The 26,873-nt window shown below is 39.9% G+C and overlaps 1 protein-coding gene across 1 annotated transcript in view; it reads right to left on the minus strand.

Moving 5' to 3' along the window:
* Positions 1 to 4,684: 4,684 nt before the first annotated feature.
* LOC111221027 (semaphorin-5A-like) overlaps positions 4,685 to 26,873 on the minus strand; it is a 149,179-nt gene continuing 126,990 nt past the window's right edge. Inside the window, exons 17-22 of the mRNA XM_022744349.1 lie at positions 16,914 to 17,123; positions 14,528 to 14,698; positions 14,123 to 14,278; positions 11,806 to 11,850; positions 10,073 to 10,284; positions 4,685 to 6,120 (exon numbers count right to left, since the gene is read on the minus strand). Coding sequence (XP_022600070.1) covers positions 6,001 to 6,120; positions 10,073 to 10,284; positions 11,806 to 11,850; positions 14,123 to 14,278; positions 14,528 to 14,698; positions 16,914 to 17,123 — 914 coding nt within the window. The 3' untranslated portion in view covers positions 4,685 to 6,000. The remainder of the gene's footprint in view (positions 6,121 to 10,072; positions 10,285 to 11,805; positions 11,851 to 14,122; positions 14,279 to 14,527; positions 14,699 to 16,913; positions 17,124 to 26,873) is intronic.

Raw genomic sequence — 26,873 nt, forward strand, 5'->3', positions numbered from 1 at the left:
AACTATTATAGTGGCATAAAAGTCAAGTAGGTGTACATGTAAATAGTATAGTAAGCAAAAAAGAAACACATGAATAAAGGCATCAAATGTTAGTATGGTAAGGTTACAAAAAGATCTCTATGAAAGTAATCATAAAATTTGTTTTAGATAAATCTTTTGAACGCAAAAGTCATATATTATTGGCATAAAAATAATAGTTAATGCATAAAAAGTTACGTATAGATAGCATAAAGTCAGTATATTAGCAAAAAAATCATTGTTATTGAGTCATAAAGTCCATAAAATGTTTAGCTCATGTAAGGCATGAAAATTCATTATATAAAGCATTGAAATTTATATAGTAGGGGAAAAGATTAGTAAAGTATAAAAAGTATAGTCTAGAATGCATATAAAGTCAGAGATGTAAGGATAAAAATCCATGTTAGTAGCATAAGAAAGTTCAAGTATGTAAAAAAAAATATAGTATAGTTACACAGAAACATTATAGTATTAAGCTAAAAATGTCTAGTATAGCTACTACAACATTAGTAGTATCAAAATCATGATACAATGATAATTCAACTTAGTAGCTAAATCATTAAAGGTAGGCATAAAAAGCATAGTATAGGTAGCATAAAACCATCATAGTACACTAGGATGACTAAGTCTTAGTATATAGTAAGGTTATGAAAAATCTAGTTTGTAAGCATAAAAAATCATAGTAAGGCCTAAAAGCAAGATATAAGCATAAAAATGTCATTGTATATAAAGACAAAAAACACATATTATAGTGAAGCATAAAAAGTCATAGTATAGTAAGGTGTAAAATGTAATAGTATAGTAAGGCAAAAAAAGAAACCAACATAGAATAAAAAGGCATCAAAATGTCATAGTATGGTAAGGAGTTAAAAAAAATCATTATATAGTAAGTCATAAAAATGTTGTAGTATAGTAAGGCATAAAAAAGTACTTTGAGGCAAAAAAGTCATAGTATAGTGGGGCATAAAAACATGATAGGATAGTAATGCATAAAAAGTCACAGTATAGTTAGGCATAAAAAGTCAAGTATATTGAGGCAAAAAAACCATCATAGTGTAGTAGAGCATAAAAAGTCATAAAAATGTTATAGTATAGTAAGGCATGAAAATGTCATAGTATAGTAAGGCATAAAAATGTCATAGTACAGTCAGGCATAAAAAGTCAAAGTATAGTAAGGCATAAGAAGTCATATTATAGTAAGGCATAGACAGTCATAGTATAGTGAGGCATAAAAACGTCATAGTAAAATAAGGCATCAAAACGTAATAGTATAGTCAGGAATAAAAAGTCATAGTATAATAAGGCAAAACACATTATAGTATAGTGAGGCATATAAAAATCATAGTATAGTATGATATTAAAATTCAATAGTATAGTAAGGCAAAAAAGTCATAGTATAGTAAGGCACAAAAAGTCATAGTATAGTAAAGGCACAAAAAGTAATAGGCACAAAAATACCATAGTAAAGGAAAGCATACAAAAAGTCAGTTAGAGATACCAATTGACCTAATGCACATGTCTTTGGACTGTGGGAGGAAGGAAGACAACCCACGCACACACAGGGAAAACATGCAAACTCCACAAGAAAGCCACCAAGGCCCGGGCTTGAACTCAAAACCTTCTCACAGTGAGGTGACAGCTCTAACCACCGTGCCACCCCATATGAATGTAATAGTATATAGTAAGGCATAAAAACGTCATGGTATAGAAAAGCATAAAAAGTAATAGTATAGTAAGTCATAATAAGTCATATTATAGTAAAGCAAAAAAGTCATACTATAGTAAGGCAAAAAACTGCCATAGTTTAGTAAGGCATAAAAATCCATAATATCTTAAGGCTAAAAAATATCATAGTATAGTGAGGCAAAAAAACATCGTAGTAAAGTAAGGCATAAAAAGTCATAGTATAGTAAGGTATAAAAATGTCATAGTACAGTAATTCATAAAAAGTCATAGTATAGTAAAGCAAAAAAGTCATACTATAGTAAGGCATAAAAATGTCATACTATAGTAAGGCATAAAAAAGTAATAGTATGGTAAGGCATAAAAAGTCATAGTATAGTAAGGAGTAAAAACTCATATTATAGTAAGGCATAAAAACGTTATAGTATAGGAAGGCATAAAAATGTCATAGTATAGCAAGGAATAAAAACGTCACGGTATAGAAAGTCATGAAAATTAATAGTATAGTAAGGTACAATTAATCATACTATAGTAAGGCATAAAAATGTCATAGTATAGTAAGGCATAAAAAAGTCAAAGTATGATAAGGTATAAAAAATCATAGTATAGTAAGGCATAAAAAGCCCAGGGTTCAAACCCAGAACCTTCTCGCCATGAGGCGACAGTTCCAACCACTGTGTTGCTACATAGATAAATCATTGTACACAACGCATAAAAATATCATAGTATAGTAAGGCATAAACTGTCATAGTAAAGTAAGGAATAAAAACCTCACAGTATACTTAGGCATTAGAAAGTCATAGTGACATTTTCATGGGATCTTTCAACAGAACTGAAATTCATACATTGATATATACACCATTTTATGTTTACTCCTGCTAGCAACCTGACTGCTAGCCTACAGAAGACAGAAGCCAGGGTCAGCTTGCAAGTTAATGCTAGCTATCATGGTTAAACACCAGTTGATACTTCTCTGGTGATGTTAGGTGATATTCTCACATGACACGAGCCTTCAGATAGTCCCTGCCCTTTCAGTCAAACAAATTCTGCTAAATTGGTTGTCTTGGAGACGTAGCCTCTTGGAGGACAAATTGGAGTGATCTAATATGACTTCACTCCAAACATAGTGCGAACGAGTTCACTCTAATATTGGTAGGGACAATTCTGTCCTCCCAAAATATTGGTAGGAACATGTCCCTACCGTGCATATGCAAACATATGCCCTTGACCTATAGACACTGCAATAACTTGAGCTATATGCTAACATCAGCATGCTAACATGCTCATAATGCTAACTTGGTGATGCTTAGCTTCTATAATGTTCACGATTTTAGCTTAGTGTGTCACAGTAGCATGCTACTTTTTGCTAATTAGCACTAAACAGAGAGTACATTTGAAGCTGGTGGGAATGTTATTAGTTTTTCTTTTTTTGGCCATAAACCAAAGTATTGGACGGATTAAAATTTTTATCTAAAGTTGTCGCTAAATGAAATGTTAAAAGTTAACTCAAATCCTTCCAGTTCATTTTGAGCAAAACATGAATATGTGCACCAAATTTCCTCCTCCATAAACCTCATGGTGGAGCTAGAGAAAAAGTTCATGGCAATCGATCCATTAGTTGTTGAGATATTTCTGTACCAAAGTGGTGGTCAGACCAACATGCCATTATCGTTCTAATAAAATGTTCAACATACAGATTATGCAGATTGTGATCCATCTCATCACATCTCATGACACTTTGACTTCTTTATATACAGTACAAGCAAGCACTCACACAGTCAGTCTCTCTGACAGCCGTAAGCCCTGCTCTCGTGACCTTTATCTGTGACCTTTAGCAGTCCCTAAATGCCACTTTCAGAAAGTCATTTATTGTCCTCAGCCCTGCTGTCAACGTGGAATGTCACATGTGTCTGACTATGAGATGCGTGGCTCATGATGCTGGCAAATTCATGGATAGATGAAAGTGTTGAAGAGACCTTGTGCACTACTCTGCAGGCTGTACATGTGTGTATGTGGGCAGGAAATATGTGGACACTGAGTGCATCCAGTAATTATTCATCAATCAAGGTTTGGTGAGGTCAGTTTTATATATCTTGGCTGTTTTATATATCTTCTATGTTGTCTGAAAATGAATCTTGAGAACCAATATTGAAAGAAAACTGCACACATACATTTTCAGTTCCCAAAATCTAACACACTCTTACACACACATGCTCATACATCCTTACTTACATAACTGTCTGTGTGTCTGTTGCTACATTGTTTTCTCAGGTAGAAAGAATGAAGTCAAGGTAAGGAGAGATTGATTTTCTGGAGTCAGACAAAGCTGGGCTGTACATTGGGCTGGATCAGCAACCCCCACCCACCCTCCCCAAACTCACCCAACCAAACAGCGGTGTGATTAATAACACCCCCTCCATTACCCTCTGCACACAGATGGGACGTCAGGTTGAAGGTTGATGGAGAACAGCACGGTGTGTGGTGTTACACCCCATCATACAGATTAGAGTTTGGGCATCAGACAGGGCCCCTTCCACCTTTACCCTGCTGCCTCATGCGATTTGTATCCTTCAGGTATCCTTCCGCTGCTGCTGATGCCATTTGTCACTACAGAGCCCTGCTGAAGACTCCTTTAAAAATGGGTGGAGGGAGTCTTTTACTCTGTTCTGAGTGATTTATGAAGTGCTGGTGTGTGCTTATGGTGCTGTGGTTTTACAGTGTTGTTGCTTGAGGAATATCAAAGTCTCCAAAGTTGTCAGAGGAAATCACACTGGACAGAAGTGTCTCACACATAACAAAGTGTGTTACAGTATATCACTGTCTATTTCCATTTAAGTTGAGGCCATATTTAGGTCATTCAGAAGAGTTGAAGAGAAAATGAAAGATTATGAGATCAAAGATATGAAAGCTTTACAAATGAGATTGTAGAAAAATGAATCCGTATAACTCACACTCTGACAAGTCATTTGTGTACGAAGCGGTTTTTAATTTATGCACAGTAACACAAGCAGACATGTAAAAAGAGTTAGTTGCAACTGAATCACTGAATAACCTAATATTTGGTTATACACTCTGAACAGAAAAATCTCAACTTGATGAATGGATTTCATCTTATAGTATATGGGTTGCACTCCAGTTGGGGTTCAGGAAAATAGTGTTTGCTACGCTCCATCTGTACAGTAAATGCCGTTAACATCCTGCTCTCACAAATACATATTTAACTCAGAAGCCAAAGGAATAGCGAACACTATCAAAATTCAAAAACATTGTTTTTTTTTTTTACAAAAAATATAAAAAGTACGGTGACAAAGAACTTGATGCAGGCTGATATGAATACTCCCGATTACTTGCAAGAATTCACATGAACTTTTTTTTTTCTTTTCAAAAGAAAATGTTTAATTCTTTAAACACTTCAGACATTGAATAAATGTATTTAGAAAAATTACAGACATAAGCTTTAAACTTAACTTCCTGTACAAAAAAAAACATATGTACCTTTAAAAGCAAAAAAGAAGGAAACAACAAAATACAAAAGTTCAATCACTGCTAGCTGCTAGACCCTGCAAGAGCCTGTAACTGGAAAAAAAAAACAAAAAACAAAACAAAAAAAGACAAACTTGACCACAGACTTCAAATATCTACATCCTGATTCAAGGACTGGGGTGGATATTGATCCATCTGGAACTGCTGCAGCAGTAAATGGTAAAATCACCCGACATCATCGCAGCTATTGTTTTTCTAACTTCCAAAACCAGTCCTGAACCTAAGACCAGCAAACACGCTGCTTGCAAGTCCCCAAACCCTGGAATGCGATCAATCATGCAAAACGAAACAGAACGACAGAGAAAACACGTCAGATGAAGTCATGCAAAGCGGTTTTGTGGTTATTTCCCTCATTACAAATACAGGTCTGTTTTTAGAGGCGTCACAGGAAAGTTAAAAGGGATCACATTTCTCACAGTCTCTTTGAGTTGAGTTCTTATTTTTCCCTTTTTTGTCCATGTTGGGAAATCCAGTTGTCCGTTTCTCTGCGAGTCAAGGCAAGATCTGCCCCCAAAAATCGAGCTTTCCAAGTGTACCCCAAGGCACCTGAGAGAAAGTGGGCATTTCCCTCTGTTGGCAACACTGTGTGTCTGTGTTTTCATTACATACCAGCTGCCATAGAGTCTCAGAGTGGGACTGTCCCACGCATGGTGTCACGAATCTCAATACAAAGCACAAAGAAAAGAATACAGTCCAAACGGATGATAGGGTTGGTGTTCCCACTATGGTATGGAGTGTGAACTGCTGAATCAAAGGTTAATAGTCATCGTAGGTATTGAGGTCGGCGAAGTATGCATTGGTATAGGTCTTCCCGGCAAGCTGTGGATTGAAGTACTTATTTCTTTCCTCCAGAATCAGATTGTTTTTGTTGAAGGCCTGTGGATAAAACAAAAAGTAGAATAAGATAGAGGGAGGACAAAGGGATAGGAGTCAGTATGGACTTGTTTGTGACACATGGATCAAGTGATTATTCAGCCCAGATGGCAAGGTAAAAGCAAATCCATCTAGCCCCAAAAAAAAAGATAAAAAAGAGCAACACAAATCAATGGGAGGCCACTCAGTGAATGAAACATACATTTCACAGAGCAAGGTCAAAGCAGTTGCAAACAGGCTGGAAAAAGGATAAGCTGCCAAGGGGCTAAATTATTTTGATGCAAGTCTGTATGTCCACCTCTGTCATCTCTAATACCCAGCATCAGCAGTTTTTATGGCTCTTGGATTGTTGGTCCTCTAGGACAATCTAGGCCATAAAAATCGATCAAGAGAGAGTCACTTTTCTGTTAAACAATAAGGAAGTGCCATAGGGGCATCTTCTCTGTCCCTCCGTGACATGGTAAACATAGAATGAGCTTCTGATGTGGTGCTCAATACAACATCAGCAATTTGGCAAATGGATGTGTTCATATCCAGTCTGTTGTATAGAGTGTGTGTGCTAGGAGTCCCTTGGGGCAGCGTAATTGAACACTTGATGATGCTGCATTTGCTGTTGATGGATGTTTCCGACTGACTCTGATAGGGAACAAATGTGCTGGACGAAAAAACTCATATGTTTGCTTCTTTCCCATTATGTGATTTGCACACAAAGCGAATGTAATCAACACTCCCACAGCCCTGGAGACAGTTATGAGTCTCTGCAGGTGGCCCCATGGCTGCTTTTAAACAGCTGTGGTGTGATACTTGTTTGCATCATCTGCTTTGTGTCCTTGCCTTAAACCTCTTTAATTGGCTGAAGAATGATTACATTTGAGTTTTTGGAGCTGTAAACAAAATTTGCTTAAACTATGAAGTGGTATTAGTGATCGAGAGGTAACAGAGGAGCATAATAAAAGAGAAACCCAATGAATTTTCTTTCTCAACCCATCAAATCAAGTAAAATATAGGTCAAAACAAGAAAGGCAAACATAAATAAATGCAAATGGAGGCATTTGTTGAGAGAGAAAAATAAGGAAGGGATACACTGCCTTCTCACAAGCCGGGAGGGGGGGAGGGGGGTTCGTGATGGAGGGATGAAGGGATCTGAGCAGAGAAAGAGAAACTAGAGTACTGTACTCCAACCTGCCACACACAGGAAGTGCCACAGGAAGTGGAAGGGCGGGGCACGGTAGGGAAGAGGAAGTAGTAGTGGTTGGGGTCAAAGAGTTGTTGGGGGGGATCAAGAGGCGGGATGTTGTAGAGGTCAGAGGTCAGTGGTTAGTAGAATATCTCCAGGCCACGCATGGACACCCCCATGTTAGCAGAGAGAGGCTGGTGCATGGCGGGGTCATCCAAGGGCAAGAGTACCGACACATCTGGCTGCAAGGAGGAGAGGAATGGGCAAGAGTCATCCTCAAAGAAACCCTACAGCCATAGTCTATCTTACAGGAAGCCTGGAAATGTCATGTCAAAGTATGCACAGAACTACAGCTAAACGGTGAATTCGGTTTGTGATCATAAACTACACGGCTGGAAACACTCCAGTTGGCCAAGAAATGAGCATGAAGGGATACATTGTGCATAATAATAATGACTAATGTGCCATCAACATCAGGATTTCAGCCAAAAAGTGTAAATGATGGCATTAGGTGTTCATCATTCCTTCCTACAAACACTCAAAAGTGGCATATTATTGTTCTGCACACTTAATGGGTGAAGATTCACTGCAACATGCGAACAGTTTAACCTCAGTGAGTGAGAGCTAGAGGCAAAATGTGCTTTTGGAAAATTAGATAGTGCTCATCTGTCATGCGGCTCCTTTTGTATTTTCACATGGACTGTCTATATTCATATCCGCCTCTATCTGCAACTGAACTAACTGAATTATGTTCTATGCTCCTGACTCTAATTGCATGACAGATGAACGCTCCTCACACCTTTATTCTGCAATGAAATTACATTTGGAGACGTTTGCTCAGAGGCAAAGGTTCTGTTCTGTGGCAGTTATACAAAACACTCATCCATGAAGTAAATTTGCAAACAGAGCTCAACTCATAATTTATAATACACATCTGACATTGAAGACTTCCACTGACATCAGACACTTTATAACAAAAAGAAAACCTGAAAAAAAGGCTGATTCATCAGCATTTCAGTAAAATCAAGTTGACTATAGTACGAAACTGAGTATGACTTTTGATGTAAAACTTGGACAACTAACTGCATACTAAGTTTCTCTCCTTAGCTAAAGTGTAAGGAATAGATTAAACAGGAAGTTTATCTGCAGAAGTAAGCTGAAAATGTTAGCATGTCCGGCTAACTAGCTTAGTAACCGAGTGTTACTTCCAAGGCTAAGAGTTAGCAGATGTATCAACTGCTTGTGATGTTGAAAAGAAAGCCTGATTCATGACTGTCACATCCACTGTTTAGTATTTCCTGACTGTTTGTAAACCAGTAATGAATGCTATCACAGTTGAGGGTATTGTGAATGTTTGTTGTTCTTTTCTACCCTTAATTGGATTTGGCAAAGTCAACACTTCATGAAACCCAGCCGCTGTGTCCCAAAACAGCGTTACATTTACCGATCTCATCGGTTAGTTCTCATCCTAAGCCTTTTCTCTTGTAATGTTAAAAAATTGAAAAAATGCTGTATGAAAATATCAACAAGTGTGTAAGTTAAGCAGCTAAAAGGGTTATGTTAGATGAAATAACTACTATGACTAGCTAAGCTGTACGATACAAACCAGAAGGTGTTTCTTTATGAACATCAGTTGGTGAGGTTGCTGGGCGTTTTGCCTGGGACAGTTTTAGGTTCAGTCTTGTTGCACATTATCATGAAATTAGAAAATCAATCAATGATCACATGAAATTAACGTTAGCTTAATTAACTAGCTAACTACAGTTAAAAAAAAAAAATTGCCAGTGGCAGTTTTCATTCCAGCTAGCAAAACCGTCTGTTATGGTTTGTGAAAAAGAAAAGCACAACAGATGTAGGAACATTAAGTAGCTAGCTATTGTAATCTAAAACTCTATGTTTTAATGTTTATTTAATGTTAAATGTTTTGATGTTTATTCCATAGCTTGTAAGTGCTAGCTTGTAAGTGGCCAACTAGTGCCAGACTCTCTTACAAATGTAATTTGTAAAAATATATTGTTGCAAATTTTATCATTAGTATCATTAAAAACTACTAGATATATTGCCTTTAAAGATCCTTTTTAGGGTAATAAATTGCACAGGGTGTTAAAGTGGTTGAAACACCCTTTAATACAGAGTACTGGGAATCCTTGAAAAAAGCCCAGCTGGAGCGTGGAGTAGCAGTGGACAAGCACTAATCACCAGCTCAGTCTGGTACTAAGCATGATGTATCAGTGGATAAGAGGCTGTTTGTACCATGAGAGTAGCTGGATCACTGTCATTGGCTCTGGTGCATCCAACTATTTGCACTTTAGGGTGCAATAATGAAACAAAGACCCATCTAAGCAGGGAAACGTATAGATGCAGAGCCTCTCCGCTGATTACCTACCCACGCACCGATAAGTAATTGCATTAGTATGTTATGAGAAAGCAGTGTATGACCACTGACACAGAACAAAGTCACACACTGGGACACACAGCAGAGGAGCACATGGGGAGAGGATGTACGCACAACTGCCTATCTGTTACACGACTGGAGACTGTCAGTGCATGACAGGAGGTGGTGTGACAGTGAGAGTCATGCAGTAAGAAGTGTATTTAATCACAACTGACACTAGAGGAAGAGGCAAACCATTGCTCACTGACTCGGAGTGGGAGTGCGACATCAATTGATTAAGTCAAACAGCAAAGAAATGTTACAAACTGCTGCTTTGCTTCTACACATCCGGATATCTCTCGAGCATGACCCGCAGTGAACCCCGAGCAAACCTATTCACAGACCTTAATGGCTTCCACAGAGTCGTATTTGTCCAGTTTGTTGATGTGGTTGGTGATGCTGGTGTTGAGTGGCGCGGCTGAGATGGGGTGGATGACGGTGGCGTCGTGTGACTGCTGCTGGTAGCGCTGACAGTACGAGTAGACCAGCAGGGTAACCAGACAGCCGAGGATGGAGCTGCTGAGCCCCACAGCAATCATGTGGAAGAGGTTGAAGTCTGCAAGTAGAGAGAGAGAGGGGAGGACAGAGGGGAATGAGAGAGAAGCTGGGGGTAATTCTCTGTCAATTCACACAAGTGGAAGAGGTAATTGAAGCTGCGATTCACATGGTAATAAAAAAGAGCCTCCTGGCCTGAGAAAATAAAGTATATGTGCGTCTTCTTTTCTCGTTCTACTTTCATCTTATTCTGTCTCATTTCTGTTTTCTGTGTGCTATCACAGTTTGAAATTTGAAATTTTTCCAAAACCAGTGTGATATAAAACTTTGCATCTGGTATCAATATTCAGTTTTTTTATTTTTTTTATTTTAAGATACTGTTCAAAATGGGCTGTAATGATAATAAAAATGTATTTTCAGCTGTCAAATATGCATTAATGATCCATTCATTCAATTTCTTTTTCTCTCTAAAAATGCAAATTTGCATAGAAGCTCTTGTATCATTTAGAAGGATGCAAAGAACAAAAAAAAACAACAAAAAAAACAAATTAAATACATTAAAACAAAGTATGTTATTTGCTGTATTTCTATAGACATCCATATCAAACAATTACCAATTACTGATATCAATGAACACATTGTACTTGCTTTTCTCTATTTTTCTATAATAATGCTGTTGTAGACTAGCAACAAGAACCGATATTCTGCATTCATTAAACATAGATAATGTTTTAATTATAACTCTAACCATTAGACTAAATTGAAAGCAAACACATAAACCAAAGGCTATGAATATAGTTTGATCACCTACAAACTATGAAGTATATTCTGTATCAAAAGCACTGTTCTCTCCAGACTTAGCTTCAAAAACATGTAGGAGAAAGAGATAGTTTAGGTGTTTATTGCTGTGAGCAGTGTGCAGAGCTTTTTGCAGATTGTATACAGCCTCCAACAAGCTAAATAATAATAGTAAGAGCACTCTGTAGCCTGAATAAGAGGCAAACACTAATGGCACAAAAGGTCTCTAAAGCCTTGCTTCTCCTTATGTAGCTTATTGCTTTGAGTGCAGGCATACCAGTCAAAGCGACTTGCAGTAAATTAGTCTATCTGCATTTTTATCAACTCTGGGCATTCTTATATCAGGATTGCTGCTACTGGCCAGCAAGAGGAGACAGTTTAAAGTGATTTTATTAATTCACTCAAAACTTAAACTGTATCTATTTAAATTATAGTGTTGGTCATGCACCAACTTTTACCTAGACTTAGATTTTACTGTATAGATGAAATAAATGAAAGTTGGACATGAATCCTATGATATTTATGGTTTGAGAAGAGGGATGCATTTAAAATAAATACATTTCATACACTGGATCTTAGACTTCATTCGGATACGACAATGAGAGTGTCTCAGGATTGGAAAGCTATCTTATTGCCCAAGATACTGTGCTGTACATGTGCAATGCCAGGTGCTTTACTCTGTCTTTTTCTTGCTCTCCCTCCCTCTCACACACACACACACACACACACACACACACACACACACACACACACACACACATATGTATATATATATTTAAATTACCTCCACAGCGCCTCTCTTCCTGACTGGAGCGTGCAATCGAGACTTCTGACAAAGGAAAAGAAATAGCAAAAGGCAGCAGAATTAGGGCCAAAAATCATACACCCTCCTGTTAGCGTGACAAATTGTACCCTTGAAGGTGAGTGTGGAGATGAAAGCTGTACTCAATACGAACCAGATTATCGTAAAAACTCCATGAGCTAATCATGGCTGTGGCACCTGGAGTGGTTTATGAAAAGTATCAGCTCTCATTATAGGAAATGAAGTACAAGACATTGCTAATGAACCTTAATGGACTACCTTTCCCATTAAAGGGGATGGATGATAAGGTATAAAGGCAAATGGGTAATTCTACAAAGACCTGCACAGGGTTTTCTTGAGTATTATATCCCAGCTAATTAAGACAGAAAGGTTACAAATTTATGTTTCAATCAAATGTTTATTCTATCTAATAATTGATGATTCTTGATTTAAAAACTTCAGGACTCTACCCATGAAGATAAACACTCCAAGTATAGTATATACAAACATTTGATAGCATTTGCAGTGTTCACAGTGAAACAATATGAATAACAACCTTTGTTAAAAGTTTTAATGATCTCTGTGTAGCACAGATCAATGCTCTTGAGTGTCTCGCATTACTGGCTATCAATAGGGAGATGCCTGTCTAAGCAGATATCAATACTACTGGTGTGTGTGTGTGTGTGTGTGTGTGTGTGTGTGTGTGTGTGTGTGTGTGTGTGTGTGTGTGTGTGTGTGAGTGTGTGTGTGTGTGTATTAAGGTTTGAGAAGATTTTCTCAACTTTCAGTCTTTCAAAGAGTAATTTTAAACAACTGCTAAAAACCCCTCGAAGAGTGATTTTCCGGTTGTAGCTATACTAAACATGCAACATGCTACATGCTAAATTGATGAGCATGGGGCTGTAGGAGGAGTGAATCTTGGCATTTAAAAAAATAGAAAATAGTAAATAGTAAATAGTGGTAATAGTGTTTATCAGTTCTTACCTAAGATGCAAATGTTAGCCTGTCTAGCTAACCTAACTGCATTAGTTTGTGGAGTTACATTAAGATAAAGCCCCACTCACATCTAGCACATCCCCTGTATAGTGTTTCCCCACTGTGTGGAAGCTGATCCTGGAAGCTGTTAAGGTTTTGGTTCATGTTAGCAGCTCTGTTTACTGTATTTGAGGAATTTTAATACTCCAGCAACCACAGTAACAAGAGATATTGTTACGTTTACCAAACATGTGACAGTCTGAGATTTCATTTCTTCTCGTCGTGCTAATAATATAATACTCAAAAGAACAAGCTCTATACTCGAGCTCTAGCTTTACATGTCTTCTACATTGATCATCACCTGGTTGGGATGAGTTTTTGCCTGGGACATGCAGCTTTAGCCTCAGTCTTTTAGCATGATCTTAGCCATTAGGACATATTTTAGACCCCTTTACAAGGTTCTTGTTTTAAAAATATTGTCAGCTTGAAACATTAAAAAGTTTGGTGCTAATGTTAGCTTAATTAGCTAGATAGCTACAGCTCTGCCAGCAGCAGTCATTTCAGCTGGCAAAACTGAAGGTTACTGGTTAGAAATGAGAAGCCTGCTGACATTTAAGAATTTGCTGGATTTGCACTGTTAACAATTCAAAGAAAAGCTCCCACACACTGACTATTTGATTGCAATTAATAATAACAAAGTTTCATTATTAAAGGGCAAATCATAATTGAAATGTAGATGACAGAAAAAAATCAAATAAAATAGTCTAAAATGCTTGAATGATCAGGTACAGAAAACAGCATATAAAAGCAATTCCTTCCTCCATCATTTGAAAAAAGTAAAACTGCTGGTGTAAGTGCTTTTTGCATGGCCTGACAAGACTCTGAGACTCATAATGAAACTAATATAGCGGCAGGATTGTTGGAATGAGTAGAGAGACTGCCCTTAAGTGTAGCACCCGGGTTCACGCCCCCGTGTAATCACCTGCCGCACTCAGGAGTCCTTGAGCGAGATACTAATACCAACCATCCCCAAAAGTGCTGCCCTGTCGCTGAACCTGACCTCTGACCTGAGACAAGTTCCTCTGAGGGATCAATAATGTATTTCATTATCACAGGATTCTTGGAAATGAACTGAATTACCGCTGTGGGCATATGGTGGTGGGTGGTGCAGAATGAGTGTACTCAAACTTGTGTGTTAAGTCATGCTTGAGTGCCCAAGATGTTACTAAAGATAAGAAGTGTGTGTGTGTGTGTGTGTGTGTGTGTGTGTGTGTGTGTGTGTGTTCACATAGGCAGCCGTATAAGGGTGTGTGTGTGTGATCACCTGGTATAAAATTGGAGTCAGGAGAGCATGGCCTTGTTTCGCTGTTGTTTCCTGAGCACTGGTTTCCAGTGGGAAACAGGACATCACAGTGACGCACACGCAGCTGTGCTCCGTTGGAGTCGCAGTGGGACCACTCTGACCAGCTGGACCAGCTCTCTGGAAACGACGATGACAGCATGTCTTACAACCTGTCCAGTGTGTGCCCATATATGTGTATGTGTGTACTGTCTGAGTTTGTGTGTGCCCTCAGCTGCATATTAGTCATGCATGAGTGTCCTCTGAGGGGCTGAGAGAGACTAAAGAAAATAAGCAGTGAACCTGTGATGGATTGGTGGCCGAGTCGGGGCCCTAAGCTGCTTATCACTGAGGTGTGTGTTTTTTGTGTGTGTGGCTGTGTGTGTGTACCTGGACAGGGCTGTGTGTTGCACAATGCTTCCTCAGTGTGTAGACCCAGGCAGATGTCCCCGCCGTAAGCTGGCGGGGGGTTGCTGCAGGTTCGCGTCCTCATGTAGTGTCCCCCTCCACACGTCACAGAGCACTTGGACCATGAAGACCAGCATGACCAGCTGCCGTCCACTAAACCCAGAACATCAGTGTTAAAAACTGCACGATTATATGAGTATAAACTTTTTCTACATCTGTTATTGATACAGGACATCAGGAAACAGTATAACAAATAATACATTTCATAGTTCTTTGTTACTAGGAGAATATTCCCCAAAACGTGTGTTTTCATGTTTCCTAGGATTTAGTTTCCAGGTTATTTCAAAAGACAATTTCTTCTGAACATCAAGTGATTGGAAGTCATTCCAAGCCATTTCAAACAGTGATGCGTGACAAAAAAATATGAGGCAATTTGAATATGTGTGCATGAGTGTGAGTGTGTGTGTGCGTGCGTGCGTGTGTGCGTGCGTGTGTGAAAGAGAGTGTTTTGAGCTGACAGGAAGTCTGCTTCATCCAGCTTTTATGGCAAATGCCCGACCCCCCCCCCCGCAACCCGAGAAACTCAACAGTCTCTCGTCTGATTAATAAAGATAAATGAAGCATCAAAATCCGCTGTTGTTGTTCTTCCCTTCATGTTGTGCCAACTGGCAAACAACTGACTGTTAAGAACACGTGGAAATTCATGACAGAATTGGCACACAAAGAAAACATAAATACAAGAATAGCGGGATAGAGGGAGATAGGGTAGAAATAAAAAGAAAGGAGGAAAAAGAGCAATAAAATGGGGGCAATATTTGGCCATGAATCACAGCAGAGCTAAATATCCTTCACCAATCATCTGGATAAAACCTCACTTCATTGTGGCAGAGAGAAATTCCTTTTTTCGGAACCACTTGAGAATTGCTTTTAAAGACCCGAGGATGGCTGGCAGCAGCGTGCAGGTAATTGAAGTTGCCGATGCTTTTTGTCATCTCAGTGTAATTTCTCTATCACAAAGTGACACACAAGTCGATACCTGGCCCTCAATGACGGATCGTCTCATCTCAGGCACAGACGCAAGAAAAACACAGATTCATTTGTTTCCAAACCAGACGGATGGTAGGCATAACACCTTTTTCTCGTCTTCTCCTTCACAGTACACCAACACATTTAAAAAAGCACTGGATTAGCCACAGGAGGATTACAATTGGTCTACCGACATGGTCTGCATCCCTCAAAATAATATCTCAATTTCAACGGGGTGCTAATTGAGTATGCATTAGTATTCATTGCTACTCAGGCTGGGCTAAGTCGGTTCCTTTGGGGGACAGGAGTGCCGAGTTGTTCATCAACATACTGTAGCTATGGTATTATTACAGTCAACATCCCAGAATGGGTGTACTACATGTATTAGCATAGTAATGTGGCGCAGGAAATTCAAAGTGCGTTCACTCGATATTTTACTCAAGGGGAACACTTGGGGCAACCATGCAGGTAGAGCCCCCCTGGATAAAGTAAATGTTCTGAGATCCACCCAAGGTCCTCATCCGAGCTCACAGCTGTTAACAACCAAACCTGCTAGTGTCTGCGCTCGAGCTGCCGGCGAGCGGAATGGCGTGCATTTTCACTGAATGAATTAACAGGCTGTAAAAATAGTATTGATGGCCGTTCACTCTCTTGTCTCTTCTGCTTGCTTACAGCACGGCAGCATTTATGAAGACAGATAGCGGGTGCTGAAGGTGATGCGCAGATCCGGGGCTTTTAGAGAGATACCCAAGCCCTTCTCCAGGGGGCTTGATTAATAATCATCTGACACAACGTACTGCTTGTCGGCTTGGCGCCTGTGCTGGACACCAGGTGTGCTTTATGCCAAACTAAGCACTGGATTTCCATTTAGACAGCTTACTTCCCTTGTCAGACAGAGTATTCTTTTAATTAGAAAGCTTCTTCTTGCCGTTTTCCACTAGAGGAGTGTTGAAAATGCATTGTCTCAGGGCTTTTCATAACAGAATAAGGCCTCCCATTGCTGGCAGCATAATTACCCAGCAATGTAATTACATACTGGAGCGCCACAGGGATTTTCTCTTTGATTCCTGGTGTAAATTGGGGTCTTCATCATACCTCTTATCTGCAACTGATTTCTTTTGTGATTCCTGATGATTTGGTAAGTTATTTTGTCGCCGTAATTCTTGAGTCATTAATCAAGGAAAAACATAGCTTGAGCATGGTTGGAGTAGTGTGTATTTATCTGTGTGAGTGAAAATGAGAGCTCGGTGAATAACTGACTCCTTGCCTCCTTGTTTATTGAACCAGTGGTGATTGTGCACAGTGTGTGTGTCTTTGCAACTAAAATGTGTGCATTTCTTACCTGGACAAGGGGTGATGTTGCACTCCTGGTACTCCTGTGCTGGCCCCAGGCAGGTTTGACCTCCGTACCTGGGCTCTGGGTTACTGCAGGTCCTCTTCCGGCTGCGGATTCCCCGGCTGCAGTCTCGGCTGCACTGGGACCAGGAGCTCCAGGACGACCAGCCTCCGTTCACCGTGTGGCCTGAGATCCTCCCGAGACGAAGCACCTCACCTGTTATGTACAAAAAGAAGAAATAAAAGTGAATCTCTTGTCAAAGCAACAGGACACTTCTACAGCATCTCACATCAGTGGTACCTAAACATTAAGATTACATTTCTATAAACCCTGCTGTTCTCTGTTAGAACATGGATGGTACTTCCCTCCCTCTTCCCTCCCTTCCTGGCATCACTTTGTGCTTTTGTTTTGAAGAGAGGAGGGCAGAGAGTCAATAACAGCTCTTGGTGTTGGTGAATGTCTTTGCTCTTACAGCTCTAAAAGCTTGAGCTCGATTTGTGCTGAAAGAGCAGTGCCCGCCTCTTGTTTGGTGTCATTTTTAAATATATAGATAGATAAATAGATGGATAGATTGATAGATCTACATTGAAATCAGCTGCAAAAATGTAATTCATCATTTAATTCCTCACAGACCTCTTGTCATTTCCTCAAGATGGATTCAGTGAGAGCAGAGAGTGTCCTGTCAAGACGCCAACATGCTCGCTTATCAAACATCAGCTGACTAATCTGTGTACTCTCATCTGGAATGAGTCGAATAGAGGATTCCTAATGAAATATGAAACCGTAATTTCTATTAAACTCTAATTACTGCATGCATTAATCAACGGTGTGGAAATGTGCCTTGTGGTGAGAGATAGCGAGCAAAATGAGCGAAAGCTTCTGGCCTTTCTGAATGAAAAGGGTGAACTCATCTGTTTGAGAGAATAATAATCACCTCCAATGGAATTACAGTCACTGTCCAAGCACTTCTCTGATAACTCGCTCATTCCACAAACTGGGCTATTATCTACTTTTTCAGATAACAACGAAAGTCTGTGTATTTTGTGTCGGTGCTGTTTCTGCTTTGCGTCATTCTGCTCTCTGCCTCATTCTGACAACGGAAGCACATCTGGATCCTGAGTCTTAGCCACTCAGCCATGCCACAGTAACCTTATTCCTTTGTCTGGTTCTCCTTTTAATCTTTTTCTTTTCTTTTCATCACTATCTATTTTGCTCACTGCAAACACACTATCCTTCCCTTCGTCTCTCGCAATCTTACACATTAACCTTCTCTTGCTTTTTGTCTCACTCCCTCTCTGTCCTCCAACCTGGCCTCGTTGTTTTGTCAGCGCGCTCTTTTCACTGACAGTTATCGTGACACTGCTGCTTTGTATTCTCACGGAGAGGACAGTGTGTTTACCTAGCGCATATCCTCGACCTGTTCATAACTACGGCCGACCTTGGCAGTGCACAGGCCGACTCATTCTGGCATCAAGCTGGCGTGAGTGCTGACAGGCCTGTCGAGGCCCCTGCTCTTTATCGATTCTGAGCAGGCAGTGGCACGAACAGCCCCGCCTGCAAATGTGTCCTGTACTCTTTATCGAGCCCTCTGTAGCCTAAGAGACTGGACTGCTGCTCTAAAGGCAATAGAGTACTCATAATGGTGCTTGTCAAACGTGCAAACACAAACACACACATTTACAAGAACCTTATCCACACACATATGCTCAAATGTCCATGCACACGTCAGTACCGTATGTACAAATGCAAACATCTACACTTAATTATGCAAGTTCCCACAATACACACACAGCAGTTTGCTCACTCTGCTTGCTCAAGCTTTGGCCTGAGAGCCCTTTGATGCTCTGTGAGTATTGTTAATGGTACCTCACAGGGGCTGCCCTCCCGTCACCAAAACAAACAGCGCGGTGCCCTCCCTCTCAAATAGGTAGCAACTGGATTTATCGATCTGCACAAGAACCACACGCAGCTGGAGAGAATTAATCCTCGCTCTCCTGACGAGCTGGGCTGAGCCAAAACTAAGAAGGACACAGCGCGACATCCAATAGTCCCCACTGCAAAGAAACTAGGACATGAAAAAAGTTCCCTCCTCCCTCCCTTTGCACAATCTCACAGCCAGCTCAAAGGCAAAACACACTGTAAACAAACCTTTGTGTGTGTGCGTGAACAATACAGACGTATGCATGCGGGAAAAAGAGGAATGGGGACTCTGTGAGGCCGCACGGAGATGCAATGCTGTGCAATCTAATGTGCTGCATGTAAGTGAGAAGAGAGGAAGAAGGAAAGATAAGAGATAGAGGCAGAGATGGGGACGAGAGGACATCTGCAAACCGGAGAGATAACTCTGCTATAAGTCATACAGACGTGAGAGACGGAGAGGTGGGAAAAATCGCTAACCTTCAGCAGTGAAGAGAGATGCACTGCCATGTGTGAACAAAGTTTTATCGACACGAGAGTAACGCTGGACCACACTGAGAGAAAAAAAGTGGAGATGTGGCTCTGCCGGCCTGTCCTAGATTCTCAACTGCACATTTACTCCCCATTACTCTTCCTTCCTCCTACCTTCTCCCTTACTTGGGTCCCTGTGGAGGAACTGATTTCTTTGAATGTGCGTGTGATCCTACACACTCCGTATTTGTAAAAAAAAAATATCTATGGCTGTTTTTGCATACTGTATGTCACGCCTTATGAAACCACAAAATGAGTGGCCCTGGTCGCACGATATGACAGTATTCCCTGAGCTTTCCTGAGGTCTGCCAAGTGGTGGCCAACGGAGAAACCCTCCAGAGGGATGTTCAGCGGAAGAGCCAACTGAACGTTTGTAAGTTTGTAATTAAAACCCCCATCCCCGAATGAGGGATCAGTACATGTAAACGCACAGAAACACAGACACACAAACAGCCAAGAACAAGGATATGCAAACCTAATAAGAGTCCTGGGAGTTACTGAATTTTATGGGGTGTTCTTGAATTTACTTGAAGCGAACTTGTAAGTTTTTAAAAGGAGGGTTAAAGGACCAACCTATACTTTCATACTATGGTGTCCTCTGCTGAAACACATTCCCCACTAACAGGTTTGATTACAAAGAGATTTATTTGACAAAAGGTGTTTTTTTCACATCAGTCTGCAATGTTTGGGCTCATATTATAAGGACTTAAAGTATAATATTAGATCTACTGCTAGCATGAGCCAGTAGCATTGCATGTTATGATTTTCAGCTTCTGGTTGACAATTTGCCCTTGAATGCACCGCCAAGTGAGAGAGAAGAGTGTGAAAATGGTCCCTGCTGCTCCAAACTGCAACAATAACACAGTTTTGACAAGAAAATTAAAGCAACTGAATGTTTACTGTGATGGATTGCCTTCCACGTGCAGGTTTCAAGGCTCTGCAAGTTGATTTTTACACTGCGCTGAAAATGAACTGAAGCAAACGGTGGGTTGGAAGGCAGAAAATCAGTCTAAATCTTCATGGTATGCTTTAGAAAATTGTTGTGGAACAATATAAATTACATGCAGTTTATGACGTTAATGTGTTTAAATACGGAAAGCACTGGGGCTTTAAGTAATTTATTAAAACAAATAACTTTTTCAGGTTCTTCTATTGTTTAATGCCAAATTCCTCAGCATGAATTGGTGTTGAACCTGACCTTGGTACACTTGCATATGAGCTCTCGTGACCAGCTTTTTGTTGGATTTTGTTCTGAACACAGTAGAAAAAGCAAATATCAAGAGGGGAAATTCAAGACCAATTTTTCTCCATTTATCCCTCTTGCCAATACAATCACAGGTAACACAAAAAACCAGCTGGTACTACTGGCTGTAGTGGTGGGCTTCAAGTGCATGTTTGTCCTGTGCTTTCAAAAGAATGAGCCAACTCCAACAACCTGAAATTGCCAACAACCAGTGCAAACAGGATTGATTTTTTTTTTCTCTTCTACTCAGGGAAACTTGCTTCCATCAAAGAAATAGCCCTTTCCTTCTCCCTGGTAATTTGAAGTACCACAGCACAGCTCTCCACTCAGAGGCACCATCTAGTCTGATTGGTCAAGAAAAAGCAACAAAGCGGAAAGTGAACCAATGTCAGAGAAGACAGGCGAAGACAAGTTCATCTCAAAGTCCCAACGTGGGTGACCAGAAACTTTCCTTGGGTGTTGTTAATCTTTATTGTTGAAAACACCATAAAAAGAGTGTGTTATAATGTTTTTAAGGGCTCAGAGCTATGATTTCATGCAGGCGTGCTGGGCAAGGTGTGGCTTTGTGGCAACAAAGTGGATTTTTTTTTTTCCTGTCAGGCAGTGGTTTTTTTCATCGCCTACGCTGGCTTGCTAATTTGTTGACTCCATGTCACCAAAGTCTGTGCCACTCTATGAGCGGGGGGCAGAAGTGAAAACAGGCAGTGTGTCATTGACAGTTCAATGGTGCCCTACAAATTTCGTGTCAAGGATAATTGCAGTAAGGTTTTTGAACTCTGTGTGTCTGACAGTAATCTCGGAGAGGGCATGGGTTATGCACTTAACTCAGGGATAACAGCAGAGAGAGAAATGTAGGGGGAGAACTTATCATCAACAACTTGGCAACAGCTATTCTATAAAACAGCCAGTAATAGCTATTACTATTTTAAATCATAAAGATCGGGAGACTAGATAGGAATGAATTAGAAAAAAAAACAGACAAGCAGAAGGAGAAAAGAGAAGGATTAAAGAAATGTGACGTTATGTATTTGTGTTATTGAAATATACAATATATAACATATAATATTGCATCTTTATGAAATAAAACCACACCCTCATATGCACCCACTATTAACCCTTGTGTGGTGTTCGGGTCTGTGGGACCCGTTTTCATTTTTTATCAAAAGAAATATTATATGATTAAGTATTTTTTCAAACCCAGACTCATTGGCCTTGGCTCATTTTCTGTGAAGAATATTTATCAGAACACATTTTCAATGACCACACATTGTACACCCCCCTACACATTTTATATTTACCATACAAGTATATGCTGTTTACTGTATATTGCTTGTAATATGGATGAAGTAAACATCTGTTAAGTATTTTAACAGAAAATTGTTTGATTGTGTTGAATTAAACCCCAACAAATGCAGCGGGTCCACCAGACCCGCCAACACTGGCTGAGTAACAAAAATATGAACATCACACAAGGGTTAATGAAGTTCAACAAGAAAGGTTTTTTTTTGTTTTTCGTTCATTCATTATTCTTTTTTGTCATTGTAAGTCTAAGTTTGCATATACATTTATTGTTTTGCAACCATTTCCTATTGAAAGAGGCACCACAGAGACCAGACATGGGTTGTATTAGTTAAATAAACCAACTAGTTTTGCTTCTTTCTCGATAAACACAGTGGCCACAGAAAAACAGAGTGCTGACTGTTGGGGGAGAGAGTGAGGCAGAGAAACCGAAAGACAATAAGGATACTGGAATGGCTGTCATCCGTCAGAGGCATCCCTCAGCACTGTCCTGTGTCTACTCAGTGTCTGCTCATGACATCCGTGCAGGAGAAACTAATCTGTAGCCCATGAGAAGGCCCTGGCCTTGATACTAGATCAGCTGAAGTGAAACACATCAGGCTGCTGACACACCACCGTTTCTCCCTGGGAAAAAATGAAGCCATCACTCACCGACACAAGCCAGTAAAATTACAAACTCACAAGCCTCTACAGAAATGTCTTTCATCTTTCCAGTGCTTTCTTTTCTCTTGGTGCGTCTGCTTCTGTCTTTGTGAGATGCAAATGGGAAAAAACTAGGATAAATACCTAATTTCAAAACTTTTTAAACTCAATATTACTACTGCTGTATCATGAAACTAGTGTGGCTGAACTTTTCCTTCGCTTTATGAAGAGATATTGATTAAATGAGGCAGGAATATCTGTTTCACTGACATGTGGCTCTGCAGAGAATATCATTGAAATAGTCTAGGGGCAGTTGGCTGGCCTGTGGCAGCAGAAGGAGTGACTAATACCAGAAGTCAGAAGAAAGTGACTAACGACAGACAAGTAGCTGGTTTGAAGCCTGGTGGGAGGGTGAACTCCATCTATATTCAGGCAACAGCAGGCTGGTTAGTAATTAGTGGTTCCTCAAACGACTACCCGAAACAATGATTTTCCGGTTATACCTTAGCAGTGGTGTAGCAGTGTCTGGGCAGGTGAGTATACTGCTTCAACGGATCTAACCTCCTGACCCCCTACCATCCCTGGCCATCCTCAACAAAATAACTTGTTTAATTTGAAGGTAATGTAATATGGAATGTAAGAATCTACACAAAAGTCCGTACTTTAGTGTAAATTAAATGTAATTGGTTGGTTCCAATTTGGCATCTTTATACCTTTGCTTCACTACAGTTAAGGGGGAAATATTGTGCTTAAACTTTATTTATGTGACAGCTTTAGATACTATTGTCTTCACAGATGAACGTTTTACATGCAGATGAAATTATGATGCACTGCTATAGACTGCGCTGCAGCACTATATAAAATAGTATAAAACTACAACTGTAACAGTCATGTCCTTCACTTGTCTTTCAAACATTTCATGGCACTAACACTGGTTTAATTAGCTACATAGTAATTAGTTACTAGCTTGAATGACAAAGGCCTGATTTTGTCTGCGTTTATTGGAAATAAAGGTCCAGTTATTTAAAAAAAAAAAAAAAAAAATGACAAAGAATTTCAGATGGTGCATCTGCTACCATTATCACCGTAAACTGCATGTGCCACGAGAGAATTTAATGCCTGACAGAGATAGTAACTGTATCTCAGGGGGATGGGGTTTAGCACCGTCGTTTGCATCGATACGATTATGAGGACTCTTTGAGCAAGACACTGAAGCTCTGGTTCTGGTTCAGTGCACTGTACACGTTGTAGGGAATATGCAAACACCAATTGCCTTGTGTAAACCCCCTTGTAATATTAATTGTTTAAATATTAAATGAAGACATACTGTGTTATTGAGTGAAGAAAAAAAGTCATATAATGGGTAGAAAAAGGAAAGGCCATGTTTTATAAATTGTCTATAGGATTTTGCTTCAAGGGCATTTAAAAATACATGGCCACACAGGCAATTATGCAAATGCTCAAATGTTTGGTTTTTCATTCAGGAATTTGAATTATGATAAAAAGGAGAAATGACTACAAGTGCTACAAGACTAATCACTGGGTGTACATGACAAGAGAGGTCTTTAAATCACTACAGATCTTAAGTAATTAACTCATCGCTATCATTAAGCCATGATCGCTGAAATGAAACAAGTCAGTATGTTATATAAAAGCTCATTGTAAATGCTTGGTTAAATTATATATTCATAATTTATTTCTCATAATAAAGACAGATGGAGATCTTGATATGAGAGACACTGAAACAAAAGAGGACAGAAGCTGAGGAGAGGTTGGGAAAGTCGCTAGCATATCTCAAACATCGAATTATTCTCTCTATTGATGGGGGATTAATTCTCCATATCTGTGCAGGTCCAGGTGTGTGTCAATAACATGCGGTTCGTCTGTGAATGCAATCCAAATCGTCAAATGTCAGGCATATCTGATATCTTTGATGCTCAAAGCTTCAAACATGGTGACATTCTGCCCGAGCACGGGAGAGATGAGGAAGATCTCAGACAACGTGGCAGGATTGGCTTTTTATTGAGTGTCTGGGAAGCAACATCAGTGGGACAGCGAGACAGCAAAAGACTCTTTCAAAGTTCGTGCATCTGTTTCAAATGAGAAAACACAAAGAAAGACAGTGTTGGCTTCCTTCACTTGACACCCTCTACTCCTGATTGCTGGAGAAGCGTCTTTTTTTATTTGCATACTATACATACTTTACCTTTCTGACTTGTTATGTCGCACTGAGAAATGAGAATGCATACATGCATACACACAAACAGTAATGCATTACCTTTTACAAACATGTGATTGACTTATTCTAGTGATTAGTATTAGTATTAGTAAGGGATTGAAATTTTGAAACTATTATATTCAGTTTACTTTAACAGTTTGGGGGTTTGCTGGTTTGCTGTCCTGCTGTGTTTAATGGAGGGTTGAAATAAATTTCTTCCCTGTATATTCAAAGGATAGAGTGCTGTGACATGCGCTAACTTAGCCACTGTTAGCGTTGCCTACATTCACTTGGTAAGCCTTTAGTTGAGGATGGAACCACATTGCAACCACATTGTCTTGTTTTATATTTCTACACATGTTAAACACAGAAGATTAACAAGTGAGTGTGGAGCATTTGGAACTGTTTAACGGTGCATTTCATGGAGCAATGCTGAGTAGGTAAAGTAACAAATAATGTACTCATTCCATTTGCTGCTGAGTAATTAGGTAAGCAATGCAAATTCCTTTTTCAGTCTTTAATATGCAATGAGTAACAGTCAATTAAAACAACATTGTTCATATGGCAACCTGTTTTATAGCAGCTCTCGCAGGAAAAGCCCTGGTTGTGCATGGAGCTGCCCAGGTTGTGGACATCAATACACACCACCACTGTGGTGGTAATTATCCTGTGATGGCCTCTCGCTTTAAGAAAAGTTAACTGCTGTCCCTGAGGCTCAGGCTCCCCATGCATCTAGGAGAGGCGGACAGTGTAGGTGGGGGGTGGGGGCATATTGGAAAAATGCCATGTAGGCACACACACACCTACATGCACGCACACGCACAGACAGATGCACGTTTTCCACCCACTGACAAAACTGGCAAAGATGCCCGTCAATCCGCCCCCACACAACACCCACAAACATACACACACACACACCAATGCCCTCCAAATGGATGGCAAGTTTGATAATGGTAGAAATGAAGAAGTGGATCACCGGAGTCAATCCTCTTCTTGACAGTTATGACTTAAAACTCCTTCGAGAAGTGAATCATATCAAAGTCTGGAGATGAACAATCAACCTGGGACAAGTGGAGAGTAGCACTGAGGCCATATACACCTCAGCAGGTCTTCTTTTCAATCAAAGCGTACACTACAACTGGAGTGAAACTGTCTTTTTTTCCAAGGATGAAGAAATTATACATAGAACTTTCTTCCCTAAAACGTACACAAGCTTTTGATGAAGAGAAAAACCACATCTTTGTGTAAAACAGTTTTGATGAAGAGAAATTAGCTTCACTGAACATTTACAAAAAGTGAATGGAGGAATATGGTTTTGATTTCATATAAAATCATTCAGTTTTATTCACAAAGCCATGCTTTGAGGGAATGTAGACCAGCAGCAGCAGTGCCTGTAGTGATATTAATTAGTTAACATCACAGTAAAAATGTCAATATAAGTGGAATATGAAGTGCAACAGCATCATGACAAATCGCTGCTGTTGATAATCTTTGGCAGAGAGTGTATAATGAAGTCTTTCTCTATTAACAGGCAAATTATAACCTCCATGTAACCTGCAGCACTGCTGGTACATTATTTGCACATCAATAAGCTTAGTGAACAGTGTTTCCCATTTTTCCTGACATCAGATATGAGAAAACAACACCCATGTTTACACACTGGATGTTGAGTGGATTTGAAGTTTGTACTGTGCCACTCATACATCACCATCTGCCTGCTGTAGCCTATAGGCTGCTTACATCCTACAACACAGACTGACACGTTGCCAAAAGTGACTCCTGAAACCGCAGCCTTCGCTTTTCAATTGGTGTAATTAACACTGAAGCTAATCTGATGTCAGGCTTCTGGTGACAACCTCTAATGAAACACATTGTGTGTGTTACTTCCTCCCGCTAATCAGAAACAAGACAGACCTATTAAAGCTCAAGTCTTTGTTCACTAATGTCTTGGATGTGTGGCTGTCACTCTCTTAAGGCTTTGAGTCTGAAGTCAGGTTTTCTCTGTGCCTGCCAGAGCTCATTTAAAACCCTCCAGGAACATTTCAGCGTCTGCTTCAAAGTGTGAAGAGAACAACTTGTACAAGCGACAGCGCTGAAGGAAAGACGGAGATTAATA

Source organism: Seriola dumerili, unplaced genomic scaffold (assembly GCF_002260705.1).
Source record: "Seriola dumerili isolate Sdu_G_001 unplaced genomic scaffold, Sdu_1.0 BDQW01000079.1, whole genome shotgun sequence".
In the NCBI taxonomy this organism is placed as follows: domain Eukaryota; kingdom Metazoa; phylum Chordata; class Actinopteri; order Carangiformes; family Carangidae; genus Seriola; species Seriola dumerili.